This window comes from Haliotis asinina, chromosome 4 (genome assembly GCF_037392515.1).
Source record: "Haliotis asinina isolate JCU_RB_2024 chromosome 4, JCU_Hal_asi_v2, whole genome shotgun sequence".
Taxonomy (NCBI): Eukaryota; Metazoa; Mollusca; class Gastropoda; order Lepetellida; family Haliotidae; genus Haliotis; species Haliotis asinina.
In genome coordinates this window covers 78133103-78150616 of record NC_090283.1, presented here as the reverse complement: position 1 = coordinate 78150616, position 17514 = coordinate 78133103, and the positions used below count along the sequence as shown (strand labels likewise).

Genomic DNA, 17514 nt, shown 5'->3' with positions numbered 1-17514 from the left:
CTTTTCTAGTTAAGTCGAAATTATCCAGAGGCAACCGTAGAGAAGATGTGATATTTACCAGACTTCGTCTTGGGCACTGTGGTCTTGGTGCCTATCTAAATGTTTTAATAAAGATATTTCTCCAAATTGCACTGTGTGTCATCAGCTACATAATGTGGCCCATTATTTACTGCATTGCCAAAAGTGTGCCACTCAACGAAAGACGATGATCGAATCACTTACATCACTCAATATTGATATCTCCTTGACTGGACTGTTCTGTTCACGGAATATCGCCCGCACTGATGTTCAGAATGTCCTTGTTGCTTATATCAAAGCTTGTGGTAGTTTTAATACTTTGTAAACGTTTCGGAAATAAGCAAACCTTTGTGATGGGCAAGGTGTAAATGGGCCTAGTTTCCCGAACACCTATCAAATTCTTAAATTATCTATCTTGATTTTATAACTAAATTTGATCTGTCCTCTGTGATTTGTTTGTATGTACATGTATTTATGTTCTTCCTGTAAATCTTCCTGATCATTTTTAACACAGTTATATTTTTTGTCATTTAATTATTTCTTTTTTAAAGGAAATTGATTTAATAGTTGAAGTTTGAGTAATATGTTCTGTAGATAAATGTATTTTAACAATTGGTAGTTTAGATTAGGAACTTGAACTGTTAGTGGCTATACCATCAAAGGGGGTTGAAGTATAGTAAAATTATTGTCCTCCTGAAGACGGTGCGTAAGTCCCAAAACGTTCAAAGTCAATGTAAACATACCAGGCTTTTTAAAAGTAGTAATCTTGTTATTTTAATTTGGCTAACATTTCTGATAATCGCCAACGGGTAGGTGGGATGGTGCAAATCCAGCAAGGGTCCATGCAGGTGTGGTGTTCTACCTTCAGTTGTTGGCGATCTATAGCCTATTTGTATATTGTGTTGTCCCTTACAGCCAAAATGTTTTAGATTTCATTACTAGCTTTACATGTATACCTGTGATATTCTAGTTATTTTACTGTCTTTCGTTGACAGGATTGTATACTCTGTTTCTTATTATTGTTAATCTACAGATTGTTTTAGTCACGATATGGCTGATATATTACCAAAGTGACTTTAAATTTTAATCACTCACTCACCAACTTCTAAATGCCTCTCAAGAATCAGCAACCCATGCTTGCCATAAAAGGCGACTCAGCTTGTCGTAAGAGGCGACTAACGGGATCGGGTGGTCAGGCTCGCTGACATGGTTGACGCATGTCATCGGTTCCCAATTGATCGATGCTCATGTTGTTGATCACTGGATTGTCTGGTCCAGACTCGATTACTTTGAGACCGCTGTCATATTGCTGAAATATTGCTGAGCACGGTGTAAAACTAAACTCACTCACTCAAGAACCTCAAGAATATGATCTAATGAAACGTTAATATAGCAATTGAAAATGGATCCAAGGACGGTGGTGGAGTAGCTTGTGCCACTGTCGTTGGATCCAGAACAATATCTTCTCGATTACCGGATAACAGCTCTACGTTTACAGCCGAAGCAAACGCCATATTAACTGCTCTGAGATATATTAAAAAAGCATCCTAAACATAAACAATACATAATATTTTCTCACTCTCTTTCTCTTCAAGCTATTAAAAACGTATCATGTAAAGATCCATTCTTAATTGAAATTATTGAAATGCGTAATACCTTTGCTACTGGCCAATAGGACATCGTCCTCTGTTGGTCACCCAGCCGTGTATTTATGGGAACACAATGGATTACAAAGCACTCATTAGAACTTACATCCTTGATCTGATGCAGAAGAATTAGGGCACCCAAGTAGGTATCAATACATTATGTGCCATAAAACCCCGCATTGGCTACACTTACTTTGGTTGTCAGTCTAGATTTGAGGAAGTCATTATGCGTCGATGTCGCTTTGGCCATACAAGATATACTAACGAATATTTCCTTAAAGGGGGGATCCTCCGTATTGTATCCCTTGTGATGAAGGAATCACGGTCAAGCATGTGTTGCTTGACTGAATTGATTTTGCCATCACAAAGGTTAAATACGTTAATGTCAAAACACTGAAGGATCTTTTTAATGTTAATTATCATTTAATCATTGATATTTTAAAGGAAATAGAACTATTAGATAATTTTTTAATAATACGTTTTGTAAATAGAAAGTTTGCTATTATTAGTGGATGTACCCTCAAAGGGGGCTAAAGTATCGTAAAATCATTGTCCCCTGTTGTCCCGAAACTTTCAAAGTGAAATTTAAACTTACCAACTTTTAAACGTTGTATTTTTGTCTTTTTAAATTTCGGCTACATTTTCCTACAATCCCCCAATTCCCCCAGAATCTGAGGCGATGGTGATCTATAGCCTATTTTATATCATGAGTCCCAGAACTTTCAAAGTAAAAAAACCAGGTTTTTAAAAGTGGTATATCTGATATTTTAAATTCTGGTTAAATTGTCTTACAATCGCCAGCGGCTGAAGGGATGGTGTAAATCCAGCTAGGATCCATGGTAGTAACAAACGTACTGTAAGTGCCCATGGTTCCTAGAATGGTGATCTGCCTTCAATTGTTGGTGATCTATAGCCCTTGTTCTATGTTGTATTGTCCTCATTAAATACACTTTTTCAGTTTCACGTGCTAGTTTTATGTTCATGTCTGTGAAAATCTAAATTTTTTTACTTCCTTCGATGGCAGGTTTTACGTTCTCAATTTATTAATTTTAATATAGATATAAACTATATTGTTCTCGTCACGATATGGATGTAATACGTACTGCCGATGTGACGCTAAATATTAACTCACTCATTCACTCACTTTTTATCATGACTTGTTTAAACCATGTTACGAGTGTGTAGTTTCTGTATATTTTTGTTATTAATTAAGTAATAATTATTATTGGGTCACAGCATATAGTGTTTTGAATATTAAATGTGATGGGTCACATTTCGTTTTAATAGCTGGTCAACTCTTTTAGCATTCTGGTTTTCCGGAATTTATCTGCTACTAGTTTTCGATGTTTACTTCCGGGAGACTTATTCGAGGGCATTCTACAGTGTTGACGATGTTCGTTTGTGTCCGAACTCGGGAAATGACTTAGTTTATATATATATATATATATAGGCTGGTTGCCGTGTTGACGGGGAGACTCACACTCACACTGACATTCATTCATATTTGCCGGAGTTACCTGCAACACTTAAAATCCCGTCAAGCCTGAATCTACATCATCTGGTGTCGCACTGATCGCTGTGTTGACGTTCTGCCATAGTTGATTCTCTCTCACACCAAGACTTTGGTGAGTTTGCTATATTGTATTTTGTGACCCATTGACTTAGATTTTGTCTCTCTTGACTTGTACCTGAAATCTTCATTGTTGTGTTGACTTGTGACTTTGTATACCTTGCTCTCGTTGCATAATAACAGAATTTGAACGTAAACAACTTGTCATTGTTTTGTTTTGCTGGTTTACAAGCGGATTTCTTAAATTGTTGTCACGGTAAATTCTTAACCGTAACAACTGTTATTGTTATTGTCTGTTATTTTTAACTGCAGATGCTAGTTTTAAAGTCGAATTGTGAGACTCTAGTTATCTTGCCGTGCTTTGACGGCGGGTTTCGTAACATATAGATATTCTTTATAATCATGTTTGTTCTCGTCAGGATATTGCTGAAATATTGCCGATGTGACGTTAAATTATAACTCACTCACTGTTGTGTAGTCATATTCAAATGGCATTGATGATCGCTTGTCAATCACATGTGCAATCAATCACTGGATTGTCTGCTCCACTCTCGATTAATAGCTGCATGAGGTCACCTATTGCTATGCATGCGTTAGCGAGAAACGGCGGTGTGATGACTCGCTCACTGTCATCCGGAAAACTTGAATCGTCCCATTTCATCAGATCATGAATGGCGTTAAATCAGTAAAAGTGCAAAAAACTGGTGCATGTACTAACCAAAATGTGTCATGTGTGAATATCACAGTCCTTTGCTCTCCACCCTGACCTTTATGTCCACGTGGTTATCCTCTCAACTGATAATGGCAGCGGACAACACAGCCGTGACTCACACGTACCAACCATTGTTTTATTTGACTTTGTGACAGTCTGTTTCCATGGTCCAGTTAAGACGTGGAATAGGTTAGTATAGTGAGGTGGAACTGCTGCCAGGTTATCCAGTCTGAAACTCGCTTGGAAATAATAGAATAGGTAGGATGAAATCCCAGGACACATTTGTAGGGTGAATCCCACCCCTGGGAAAACCTACTGTAGACTATAGATCCGTACTACAATTGAAAACTGTTATAACGATGAGTGGTTCCTCTGCAGTGAGGTGAAACTGACATCCGTGATACTCAAAAGCTTCATGACCATGGCACCAGGATGGGAATATCACGAAAGAAATATTTTGAAGGACAGACTTTGAGCTGCCACATCCGAGGCAAATCTTGGATAATATACAACTTGGATAATATGCAAAATCTTTATTTAAGTAAAGGTGACCATACAGAGCATACGTACAATACATGCACGAGTCTTGGATTTGATACTTGAGATATCTCGTAAAAGTTTCGTATGAGGTCACACAATGGTTTGATGTATACACGTTTTATGTTAGTGCAGCAGATTGAGTGAGTAAGCTGATGTTTAACGTCACATCGGCAATACCAAGGTCAAGGTCGCGCCAAGTGGTTGCAGCTTTTGGTGTATATTCCAAGTCTCAAAAATCATCAGTGAGAGAAACATTGTAACTTTTTCCCCATTCAACTGTCAGTGTATATACTAAAGTGGATAGTGAGCTGAACTCACTGTGTCTCTTCAGCCCAATAACACAAAGAGCTAATCAGCACACCAAGGTCCCCATTGTTTCACAACAGTATATTGTCAACATGTTGGCTAATATCGGGACCATAGTCTGCTGAACACAGACCGTAAAACAGTTTTTGGTTTTAGCCCACTTAATTCTGTCAGTGAATCAGGACATTATGTTAGGGAGCGGTTTAAGGATCCAGGCCAAGCAGGCTACCATTTATTGTATATGAGGACAACTATTCTTTTCTCAGAATATTTATTGTTCATATTTCGTCGAAGCATCAGCGAAAGCGTCGGAAAATTAAACTGTATACACAACAATTAATCCCTTAGTTCCAATAGGCATTCCCTCCTGAATGCAGTCCCGTTAAACACTGAACTTAAATAGTTGCATTACATCAAAATGAGTTGTATACGAGTTATGCACGATTTCTTTTTTCTGAAAAACGCATTGAACAGACAAACACTTATCCCGCAAATATGTTAGGTTTGCGACCTCGGACTCCTAGGCCCGTAACCTTGAAGAGTGACCCAGCCAATGTTGTATTCTCCAGTGGCGGGGTCGCTGATGTGACGTACAGGTCGGTCAAGTCCTCTCCTCCAAAGCAGCACGAAGTTATCTTTTCGCAAGGGAACTTGACAGTCCTAATCACGGTTCCTAGACATAAACAATATCGGTCCATTATAACCAACACATAAATCGCAGCACATTCTGACTGTACTTAGTGTGTTGTTTAACTCTCATTCTGCTACATTTCACCTACGTGACAGCAGATTGTTTCGTTGCAATGTTGTTTGGCCCTGTAATTAACATATCACGTGATGAAGGAGCAAGCATACGCACTAAAACATTGTGTTATCCATGATACAGAAGTTGACATCCATAAATCTGACTTTTCGTATGCTTTCCACATCTGAAAGCCCTTCAAAGATTCACTGAGGGTGATCATAAAAAATTTTGCTTTCTCTTAGTACATCTTTGGGTCGCTGAAGATATTTACTTTCTTCAGGATCATCATTGGGCTAGTTCATGTGAATATGGTATGATATTTATGTCCACCAATTGTCATACAACGCTATAATAATGAAAGAAACTCGAACTAAGTATTATCCAGTATCTGAAAGATAATTCGGGAGTCCCAGACATTGAAACTCCCCACTGCTATCGTTCCTCCCAAAAGGTGTTGACAACGAGACTTGTCCCATATAAATAAGTCAATAGTTCGAATCTGCTCACAACAATGTAGGAAGACTGATTAGCTCTTTTTTCTACAGATGTTCCATACGTCACCAATACGTCACCAATATTCTTACCCACTTACCAGTCTCGGGATCAATTCGGACAACTTTCCCAGCATCAAAACAGGCCACCCACAATTTTCCCTCTGTATCAATGGTCATTCCATCAGGACACCCCATATCAGGAATTTCAGTAGAGCTGAAGTCTACTACAGTTCTCTTGTTGCCTGAAACAAATCCAAAACAGCACGGTGACTTAGCAGAAAATTGGTTGTACTGATCGAACCTTTGAGAAACATCATGCATCAGCTAAAGTGGAGGTTTATTGGAACGCCGAGCAGTTTTCGGTTCTACTCCTACCGTTTATTTATGCAGAATTAAGTTGCAATGAATTAAATGTACAAAGATCCGATCCGATGACAAATGTAATGTTTAATACGTGTTTATGAATCTGTCAGTCCTAATTCAAACATAATGTGTCAGTCAGACTATTGCAGAATCGAGCATATATGGACATCATTTTTATACACTTTCACGCACGATCCTACTATTAGTTCAGTCACGAGACAGTGGGGTACGCAACTGAAGGTACAAACATTATTGGGAGTGGGACTCTTTGTTCCGTTATATGCAACAGTAACATTTTGTAAGTGATGTTCCGTTGTTTGCCTTGATCTTGACAACCACATTACACGCACAGAAGTCCGACATGGACTACTTCTAAAACACAAGAAGGTCCAGTTTTTGTGATATGTTGGAAGTGTGGTTTTAATAAATGATTTCAGTATCCAATGCACTGCATGGAAGAATCAGGCAGAATGCAGGAATGAAGGCACTGAACATAACTCAGGAAAGTGCTTGTGTCCTGACTGCTTGGCGAACCACTGGCTACTTACTGATAGTCCCAGCTGTTATGTCAAAGTCGAAGGCCCAGATCTGTCTGGGAATGGAGTCGATATAGTACATGACGCTGTTGTCGTCAGTCCAGTCCATGCCGTTGCTGATGCTGATGTTACTGATGTGTTTTTTGACGCTACCATCAGCATCCAGACTGTACAATGAGCCCTGATTCTTCGGCCACTTTAGGGGGTCAGGGATATCCTTACCGCAGAAGCAAGACCCTGTGTGGAAACTTCATTGTAGTTATTCTTGGGGAGGTTACAAATAATGTCGACATATTTCAAAAAGCAGTATGTCCGAGAGTATATAAGCTGATACATGTTATTTAAACGTAGCTGTATCAACATAAAGTGACAAACCTTACCACAGAAACAAGACCTGTGCGGAAACTATCATATATTATTGTTCCAGGAGAGTTTCGTACAAATAATATCAACACATTTTCTAAGCAATATGACTGAGTGATCTTTGTCGCTGCATGGGCGGACACTTGAACAGACGACAATTGAATTTAAAGATTTCAAGGACGGCCATGGCGCTGCGTGTGGTTTATTATCCTCGTTATACTGAAGGCGAATCTGCTAATGAAACCTCAAATACGTGAGTTACTGTTCTACAAACGGAATACACATATTCCATTTTCACATGTTCTCTTCGCGATATGGCCGAAATATTGCGGATTGCTGATTAAGTCACTCACTCACTCAATGGCTTTAATCTTACTCACGGAAAAATGCTTAATACATGCGAGACCTCAAATACTGGAGCTATGATTCTGTATTTTTCGATTTACAACACTAATACTGTGTATGCTCAATGGCACATACATGAAAGGTCGTTTTACTGAAAACGCTCACTAACTCAACAGGCAACCCAAGAAAGGGAGCTTACCGAACAAGTGTGTTCAGGAACCATCAGCATTCTGAGCATATTAGCGTCGGCCTCGATCGGCCTTGCACTCTGGTGACCTTGTCAAAGTCCTAGGAGTGAGTGAGTGAGTGAATTCAGTTTTCAACAATATTCCAGCTATGTGGCGATGATCTGTAAATAATCGTGTCTGGACTAGACAATTCAGTGATCAACAATATTCCAGCTATGTGGCGGCGATCTGTAAATAATCGTGTCTGGACCAGACAATTCAGTGATCAACACCATGAGCATCGATCTGTGCAACTGGGAACAGATGACATGTGTCAAACACGTCAGCGAGTCTGACCTCCCGATCCCGTTAGTCGCATCTTACGACAAGCAAACATGGTATTGCTGAAGACCCATTCTAACCCGGACCTTAACGAGTCGCCAGGATTGAACTACAATGCCTCACACTACGTGGCCTCAGTTGGTGAATGTCAAAAAGCTCTTACACACATATTGAACACGAGACACAAAAATACATGAACCTACCTATCCAGAGTCTTCCGCAAGCATCCACTTTGCCGTCATTGAGCATATTAGCCTCGGCCTCGACCTTTGCAATACTGGTAACCTTGCCACTGTCCCATGAATCCAAGATGGCGAGGTCTGTTCTCTGACTCACCAGAAAGCCACCCTTCTGGCGCGGAATGATGACGCTCACTGTTGTGTCTTCATTCATGAAACATGATGATAGGATCGTTTGAAAAGTTTATATAAAGAGGGGTAGTAACCAAGAACAACTAAAGGGAAGCTTGTGCTTAGAGGACTTATACACAGTTATGTTTGGATTTCCGAACACAATACAATCCGAAACATGCCAAATTAAACTGATACTTTCTTTGGTCCACGAGATACCTAGAAAAAGAAAACAGCTTACATAATTTCATATTCTAACACAGAAGAAACACAAAATCATAAGATTAGTGTTAGTGAGCAAACATAAATACATTTAGCCCTTACGAAAGTAGTTGGAGGCAGAACATGTTATAATTAAATTGGTTCCGACAGCGATGCAGCTGACGACATTAGTACAAATCATACCTTTTTCAAATGTGAAAAACTTGATTGTTAGACAATGGAACAAACGCATATGTCTGATTTTGGACAGAGCATGCTTGCAATAATCTAAAACCCATCGTGAATGTTCGCAAAAAAATGGGCGATGTGGGAGCTTCACGCAATCAGCTGGCAAGAACCTTCAGCTGTAGCTTGGCCACCATCAGCCAGTTGATCAAGCGTATCCAGTAAACAGACCAGATGGCAACCCAAAATGGGAAGATCCAGTGTCACAACGGCGGTCGCTATATCAAGCAGATGCACCTCCGGAACAACATTCGTGACGTCCATATTGCAAGTAGACATCGTCAGACGACATTCGATGACAAGGTATTGCTGGTACCGCTCCTTCAGTGGAATGGCCTTGACCCGTCTACACTGTCAGTGCACGCTTACGTCGGTTGCAGTGAGAATACTCCGTACTCTGAAACGATGTTAGAATTCTAGTATTTCGACATAGGGAAGAGCGACTGGCGCCAATCTGCATTCAAGAAGTTCCTCCGGTCAGTGGAGGAGACCTCATGGTATGGGGCAGTATCTGTAGCCAGGGGTAGAATAGGCCTTCATCAACCATAAAAGGTGACTATGCTTGTCGTAAGAGGTGACAAACCGGATCGGGTGGTCAGGATCGCTGACTTGGTTCCCAATTGCGCAGATCGATGCTCGTGTTGTTGGTCATTGGATTGTCTGGTGCAGACTCGATTATTTACAGATCGCCGCCACATAGCTGGAATATTGCTGAGTGTAGTGTAAACTAAACTCACGCACTCACTCGTAAACGCTATCAATACATGTCAATTAACACCTCCCTATGTCGGCGAATCTTACGTATGTACGTGTGCATGGGCCATTGACCTTGCAGAAGGTGGCGTAATGGCCCTGTGTATAAGAACCTGACTGATATGATCAGTCGGGGAGACCTACCAGCTGGAGAAAGCAGGGAAACCAGATCATCGACAGAAGTGGACGGCTAAGTCGGGGTGTCGGCCAAGGCCGTCGCCCCACCTACGGCTACGTCGACGATGATGGATCGCCGTCGGACTTCTGAATGTGTGTAAGCGACAGAGCGGGTCTCCACATCGGGATCATTGTCCACTCAGTCCTGATGTGCGTTCTGTCACACGTTTACCACCGTATATGCCATTTCGACCATCATTCAGCCAAACAATAATAAAACATGATGTTGCCTGATGTTGCCTTCATCTCTACCGTCGACTCTTGTCTTCCCTGTTACTTGTCCACCATCCGGAACTACCAGAGAGCAACAACGACGGATGCTCCTGGACAATAATAACATAATAATTAAGTGAAGTTAACAGTTCTAAAACGATGTTTAACTGCTGTTACGCTGAAATATTTATCCTTTGTGACGATGCAATGTTGTCAAGCAGAACGTGCTTGACCGTGATTCTTTCTTCACAACGGATGCAAAACTGAGAATCCTCGCCTTTCAATAAATACCCATGTGTATAAGTTGTATGTCCATAAAGAGACAGATCAGTATAATCGCAGCTATGCTCTGGGATAGGGACTTCAGTGGCATTACACAGTGGAGGTGGGGAGTTCCCGGCAGTCCATATTTCATCAAATATTTCCGAACGGATTTTTATACATGAATCAGGCAACAAGAACTGATAGTGAGCAATCAATATCCCCCTTAATACCATAGACCCCCCCTAAAAAAATCTCCGGTTGCATTTTTTCCTGTGTCCTGTGTCAGCAACTGTATCTCACAAAAGTTATTCTTCAGTTCTCTGCATTTCCATTGCATTATAGGGGGCAACACAGGCATGATAGCTCAAATGGCGATCGAAAACGAGAATTGATAGAGGAACTATTCCTCCGTCCAAATGTCTAGAGGTCCAAATGTCTTATGTTTTGGAACGTCAGAAGATGAAGGGGCAGCAGGTTGCTTGTCTCTTTTTAATATATTTCCTTTCTTCATTGTCAAATGTCACTAACTGGTTTCGAAGCAGACGTTTCAGATTGTTTATTTTGATTAATTTCTGTTGGAGAACCTGACGTAGATCGTTAGACTTCGGGAGTAATCTGAACACTTAAAGAGAAAGGAATCGGTTTACGTATGTTACACATGTCAAGTCAGTCTATCATGAAATATAGGATGTTGTTACAGAGCAAGTGAATGCATCACGTGCAGTAGGTCAGGTTTAATTGATTTGCATTTAGGTACGAAATGTTGTTTTGACATTTCAGTTTCATTATTTGTGATTCCCATTGCCACACGGGACATGACCTGGATTCATCAGAATTGGCCCCATTACAGTTAGCACGCTTTTTCACACAATTATAACCGTCATTATTTATATTATTATGTTTTACAGATTAAGATAGATAAGCAGCAGAGAGGGTTGGGGTGATCCTGGCACTGTCAGGCCGGTAAGGCTCATCATCAGCTCAGGGCCCTCGCCCCCTACACTTAGCCCAGACAGCGAATGGGACTTCTCGCAGGAAACACTGCCTACTCGAACCGACCAAGAACAATGGGGAGCCTGACGACAATGTACTTGGGATGCAAGCGAGACATTTCAAAGACAAGGTCCACACATTTATCATGCTTTTCCTGAATCTTGCCAATCACATTGCTGAGATGTAACAGACAACGACCTAGTTACTTTCTCATGCATTGAATGGTCACACTCACTGACCAATGGTGCCTCCAGGTTACAGTTGCCGGGTGCAGACCACAACAGTTTCCAAAACCTTTCAGTGTACTTGGAATGCAAGTGAGACATTTCAAAGGCGAGGTCTGCATATTTATTATGCTTTTCCTGAATATTATTATTATGTTTTACAGGTGAAAATAAATGTGCAGCGGAGAGGATTCAGGTGACCCTGACACAGTCAGCCTGGCAAGGCTCATCGTCAGCTCAGAACCCTAGCCCCGTCTACACGTAGCCCACACAGCGACTTCTTCCAGGGACATTGCTCTCAAAGGGGACAGAAAATTCAATGACATAAATAAATCAGAAATCAAATCAAAAAGGGCAAGATCGGGTTTGCAGGCTGGAATTCTCCTGAGGCTGTATACGGGCCTATTCAAAAAAAGTTTAAAAGCATAGTGAAGAAGATAGCAGAAGCAATCATGACATTTAAAATATGCTGTTTGTGCAAAGGAAGAGCATCCACTGACAAGCTTTAGGACAGTCTCTGTAAATTCACTGCAAAGACGACGTTTCATACTGAACTTTTTTTGAGAATCAGGTTTTGGCGATTACGAGTGGGAAGTGAGTGACCCAGGGCAGCGAACAAGAAGCCCTGGTATTATTGATTACAAAACTGATTTGTAGCAACCTATGTCACTAACGGGATAGGGTGATGATGTGTGTTTCAATGGCACCTGATGTCACTCGTTATGAGGTCATACCGTGAATATTTACAGACCTTCGTGTTAGAGCAGGGATATTGCTAGACGTATCCAAACATGCACACAAGTTCACAAATGAACGCACCTCCAAAGTCTAGTCGGCTGTGGTCACCTGTGACGGCGTTGTATCTGTAGCCGTCACCAACGAAAAGGTCCACGTAGTACAAACACCTTGTGGAGTCGTCCCAGTGAGGGCCCTCCCCAACCCGAGTACTGTTCTTCACAATGACTTCAATCTTCTCCGACATGATCTGACGGAGGATAAAAACATACACATAGGGAGATAGTGGAGATGAGGTTAGTACGTGATAAGTGCTACAACGATATTTTTACCTCGTGCAATGCAACACAGGAATGAAATACGTTTAACTGCTTTTTAACGCTTCTCACACACACACAAACAACCCCAACCACAACCCAACCCCAACCCCAACCCCACTACCTACCCCTTCTATCATATCCCTTTGGGACAGTCTGTTGAAAAACTGAAGTGACGGTACATTTAGTCAACTGTACGGGCTTACAAATGGACCTGACCGAGCTGACAACTGAAGGGTATGCCCTTGACATGATAACGCGAGATTAAGTCAGTATCACCCTTGTTGATTGTTTCTAACCCTTGTTGATTGTTTCTGACCCGATAATCGTGCTTGTTGGCTCACAATGCGGATTGTTTGTAATGTTATATAACGGAATGTCCGCGCTCTACTCGGTTATTAGGAGCCTGGGTATAGTGCTGTGTAGTGCCTTAGCAAATGAAGATAAACAAACGTTTGTGCTGCAAATGTTATGGTCCATCCATTCAGTTAATGAGTGCTCTGCTGGACAACCTGTTTCATCAGGCCATAAGTCATGTTAAAGCGGTAACAGCGGAAACATATACTTACCGACACGCGTCGCGTCTAAAACACCCCGGTTTGTAAACCGCCCTGACCTCAATCCGTATGAACCTCTCAATGGATATGACCTCTTAACTGTCTGTAATATGGTTATCTCTCTACACTCTTTTGCGCCCTAGAGAGAGGGCTGCCATGCCGTGATTGTGAAACGCTGTGAAAATACCTGGATATGTTTGACGTAAATAAACAACATATACTCATGGAAAAAAATAAGGGAAGGCATGTTTCTTAGGGCAATTCAAAATTTCTGTTTACTAACTTCAGCGCCGTGTGTTATCTTTTTCGTGAAGAGGAGTTCACTCAAACTCACCATAATGCTTTCCATGCACGTGCACTACATGCTCCTGAAGTTATATGCACTTAGACTTACACGTTACATGTATGTGCACTGTCAAACACAGCGGTAAAAAAAATTGTTAACATGGCGAGACAGTACTTAACTTTGACACAGAAATGGGAGGCAATTGGCATGGTTAATGGTAGAAGCTCATTACGACAGGTTGCAACAACTTTCCATAAGTCTGTTAGCGTGATATCCAGACTTTGGAATCTCTATAGAGCGACTGGTGACGTCAAAATGAGGCGTGGTCAGGGACGGAAAAAGAAAACCTCCCCACGGGATGACCGCACCCTACGTCTTATTGCTCTGCGAGACAGGTTCACATCCTCCTCCGAAATCAGTACGGAATTCAGGCGAAGAACAAACGTCAGACTTTGTTTACGTACAGTGCCTAATCGTCTTAAATCGGCTGGTCTAAAAAGCCACCGTCCATTGGTTGGAGTCAACAGGAATGAGCAAAACAAGCGCTTGAGACTGCAGTGGGCACGGAACCACGGAAGAAGAACCGTACGTCAATGAAGAAACACCATGTTTAGTGATGAGAGCAGGTACTTACTACACCATAATGACTGTTGAATTTGAGTTTGGAGACGCGTCGAGGAACGTCACAGTGCCTGAACCATCAAAGAACATGATCGTTATGGAGGGTGCTCTGATATGGTGTGTGGCGGGTTTACCTTTAACCACAAAACAGGTCTTGTGCGTGTTGATGGCAGGATAACAGGTGTACGATATCGTGAACCCGATTTTGATCCCTTTTGCGCGTACAGCAGGTTGAATGTTCGAGTTCCAACTTTACAATGCCCACCCTCTTATCGCTCATGTTTGTCGGGACAGACTGAGGACTGCAGATTTCCGGGTGTTGCAATGCCCTGACTTTAACCCCATCGAACATCTTTGGGATGTTCTTGACCTCAATGTTCGGGACAGACCTGTTCAACCCAACAATTTGGATTAACTTTTCGTGGCTCTCCAGGAAGAATGGCGTATAATTCCGATTGGTACCATCCGCACACTCATATTCAGCATGCCACGACGATGCCAAGCAGTTCTCCAGAGACATGGGGGACACATCCGATACTGATTTTCATCACTTGACATAAGCCTTTTCATCTGTATGAACTTTTCTCTTACAGATTCAAAGATTAAAATTCACAGCTATTTCATGCGTTCCCTTAAATTTTTCCATGAGTATATGTCATATTTGGGATTTCACTTTCTCAGTAAAGTACAAATTCTAGCACTTTTTGGTTGAGTCCCATCCAGGATTCGAACCCGAACCCTCAGAGTCAGGCACCTGATCGCCAGCACACGAAGTCAGCCGCCTAGCCCGCTCAGCCACAGCGACTTCCACTGAGTGGACTCTGAGGGTGCGGGTTCGAATCCCGGATGGGACTCAGCCAAAAAAGCACTAGAATTTTGTACTTGACTGAGAAAGGGAAATCCCAAATATGACATATGTTGCATTTGACCACTTTCTAAATGGCATCGTGTAATCGTAAATAAACCAGTTTCCAGATAAGATATTTGGAAATAAGAATATATAAATATTATTTTGAAAATTCAGTGACAGTTCTTGAGTGACACGAGGATATATTGTGTAGGATAAAATGGGGCTGTCCGATCTAAGTCTAAGACGTCGAACTACTTCTATCTACGATCAAACACTTCGAAAAAGGATTGAATGCAAGATTTATAGGGGCTCATGTGTGACACCAGTCTTCCATCTAGAGTAAGAGGCTACACTTGTTGACGATCAGTCTGATACGGACGAGGGGCAAATCTGTTGGGGATCTAATTTTAATTGTCACTTGGGCCATTAGAATTACCCAGCCTTTCCTTGCCAGTACTCATGATTGTTTTCAGTACTTGCACACATTCTGACTGGTTTTGTCTTAAGTTCGCACATAACATTCACCGCCAAGGGAATCAGCTACTTTGGAGGATGTGAAAAAAAATTGTGATGATAAAACAATATCCTTAGATATTGAAAAACCTCACCGAGCATACTAACTTGTCTGCTGAACGACGTCTGACTTCGAGTAGCTGTAAAACGCGAGTCTTTGTGGAACCAGCTCTCATGGCAAGAGGTACCACTATACCAAGCCACACACAACACAAAGCCTGGCCCGGGTGCATGAAGGACAAGTACTCTGTCACTGAATCAATACGTATATCCTCTTCTCTAGAGTATACATTCAATGTTTATAGCATGTTACATTTATTTATAGAAATACCAAAATACACACGAGGAACCGTATGACCGAAGTATCGACTATAAATTAAACATTAATTAATTGTCTCTGGTGAGTGAATATTGAATTACGATTTATCAGATGGGAAATATTTCAGGTAGAAATTCTAGATAAATGATAAATTTAGAGTTCAATTATAAAGCAGTATCAACGAAGGACAATAAACACCATTCGAAGATCACAGATAGGAATATAAAACTAGTTTGTACATGTAAAACTTTGTTACGATTAATACAAGACACTGCATAACCAGACAATTGATCGCCAACAACTGAAGGTAGATTGCCAAATTAAGGATCATGGGACTCACATGCAGTGCTTATAAAACCTGTTATTATCGAACCCAGCTGGATTTACACCATCCCTTCAGTCGCTGGCGACACATACTCTATGATTATACACACGCAGTGTGGAAACAATCTTTGAATGAAATGGGACTTACTTACTTGTTAGCTTGAGAGATACTCGTCCCGGAATGTGTCAGATAGTCGTCATATGCAGCAGCGTGACCCTTGGCTTTCGGTAGTGGAAAGCTGTCAGTGTATCTGTGATATTTCCAGTTTCCAATAGCATATAATGTAATAAGGTATTAGTAAAACTTTGTCCATTTCCTCAATATAAGTTCATGACCATAGTGCGTACAATCATCATTCAAACGACAAGGGATAACATCGCTCCTACACACATTACTCAAGCATCATGCCACTGTGACCCGCAGTGTTAGTGAAGCAAGATGCTCGCCTCGCCCTCCCTGCTGCTATCAGTTTCCGCTGCTACGTCTATATTTCCGTCCTTGACCCAAATTCCTACCCAAATCCATCAGCAAACACCACTCTAACTCCAAGTATGACTCGCATGAAATAACTGGTGATGTTTCGAAGAGTGTTCCTACTCGCAATGATTCGAGAATATATTCATTCTTTTGCGAAATCACCTCCAGACGCAGATCCGAGGCAAGAGATATTCAGACGTTTTAAATGCTCAAGTATTTATGTTACTGTTTAATAGTATGAAGCTATGCGCGTTTAGGTAAAATAATGACTAATCCGTGTTTTTAATTCTTAATGTTATTAACAATATTGTAATACGTCAATGAAGGTAATTTATTATGTTAACACTAATTAATATTCTAGTTATAGGGCGGCGTGCCGTAAATAATCCAATCTAGACCAGACAAGTTAGGAACGATAATCCATGGATTAATAGCATGACCGATCGAGTTGGGTGGTCAGGCTCGTTGACTTGGCTGACATATGCAATCGTATCTAAAAATGCGTTCAGAACGATGCTCATGCAACAACAACAACAACAAAAAAACCCAAACAAATATAATCTTACTTTAATGCTTCTACAACTGACTTTTCATGATTGAATATGTCCTTGTAGTCCATTATGTAGGCATGCTTCTCTTCGTAGTTTACTATATACGTGTATATGTGCATGTGTGTATATATATATATATATATATGCGCTTCCGCGCGGGTGTGTTTTGTGTATATATATATAGTGTGAATAACGTTTCGAAATAAAGCGAAGGGAATGAAATCCTCTTGTCACAAAATTCGTATGTACACACGTCCCAGTTCGTGTTTACGCGATAGCTCAAAAACAGTTGGACCCAAAGTACAACCTAAATGTGGACAGCCTACACTGCAGACACCAGGTGATTTGGTTGAGCTTGTCCACATGTTCAAGGTCACGACGACACTTTGACCACT

At 41.1% G+C, this 17514-nt stretch overlaps 1 protein-coding gene across 5 annotated transcripts; it reads right to left on the bottom strand.

The window, feature by feature from the left end:
- Nucleotides 1–4464: 4464 nt before the first annotated feature.
- LOC137281927 (regucalcin-like) lies at nt 4465–16896 on the bottom strand. Of its 5 annotated transcripts, XM_067813647.1 has the most exons (7): nt 16243–16896; nt 15543–15700; nt 12388–12553; nt 8351–8530; nt 6943–7167; nt 6130–6273; nt 4465–5465 (listed from the first exon to the last, which is right to left on the bottom strand). In XM_067813647.1, coding segments are annotated over exons 1-7 (1065 nt in total). In that variant the 5' UTR covers nt 16244–16896; the 3' UTR covers nt 4465–5274. The 5 variants fall into 5 exon arrangements, with proteins under 5 accessions (XP_067669748.1, XP_067669749.1, XP_067669751.1 ...); XM_067813648.1 differs by having other exon boundaries at nt 12749–16894; XM_067813650.1 differs by having other exon boundaries at nt 13190–16893.
- Nucleotides 16897–17514: the final 618 nt, after the last annotated feature.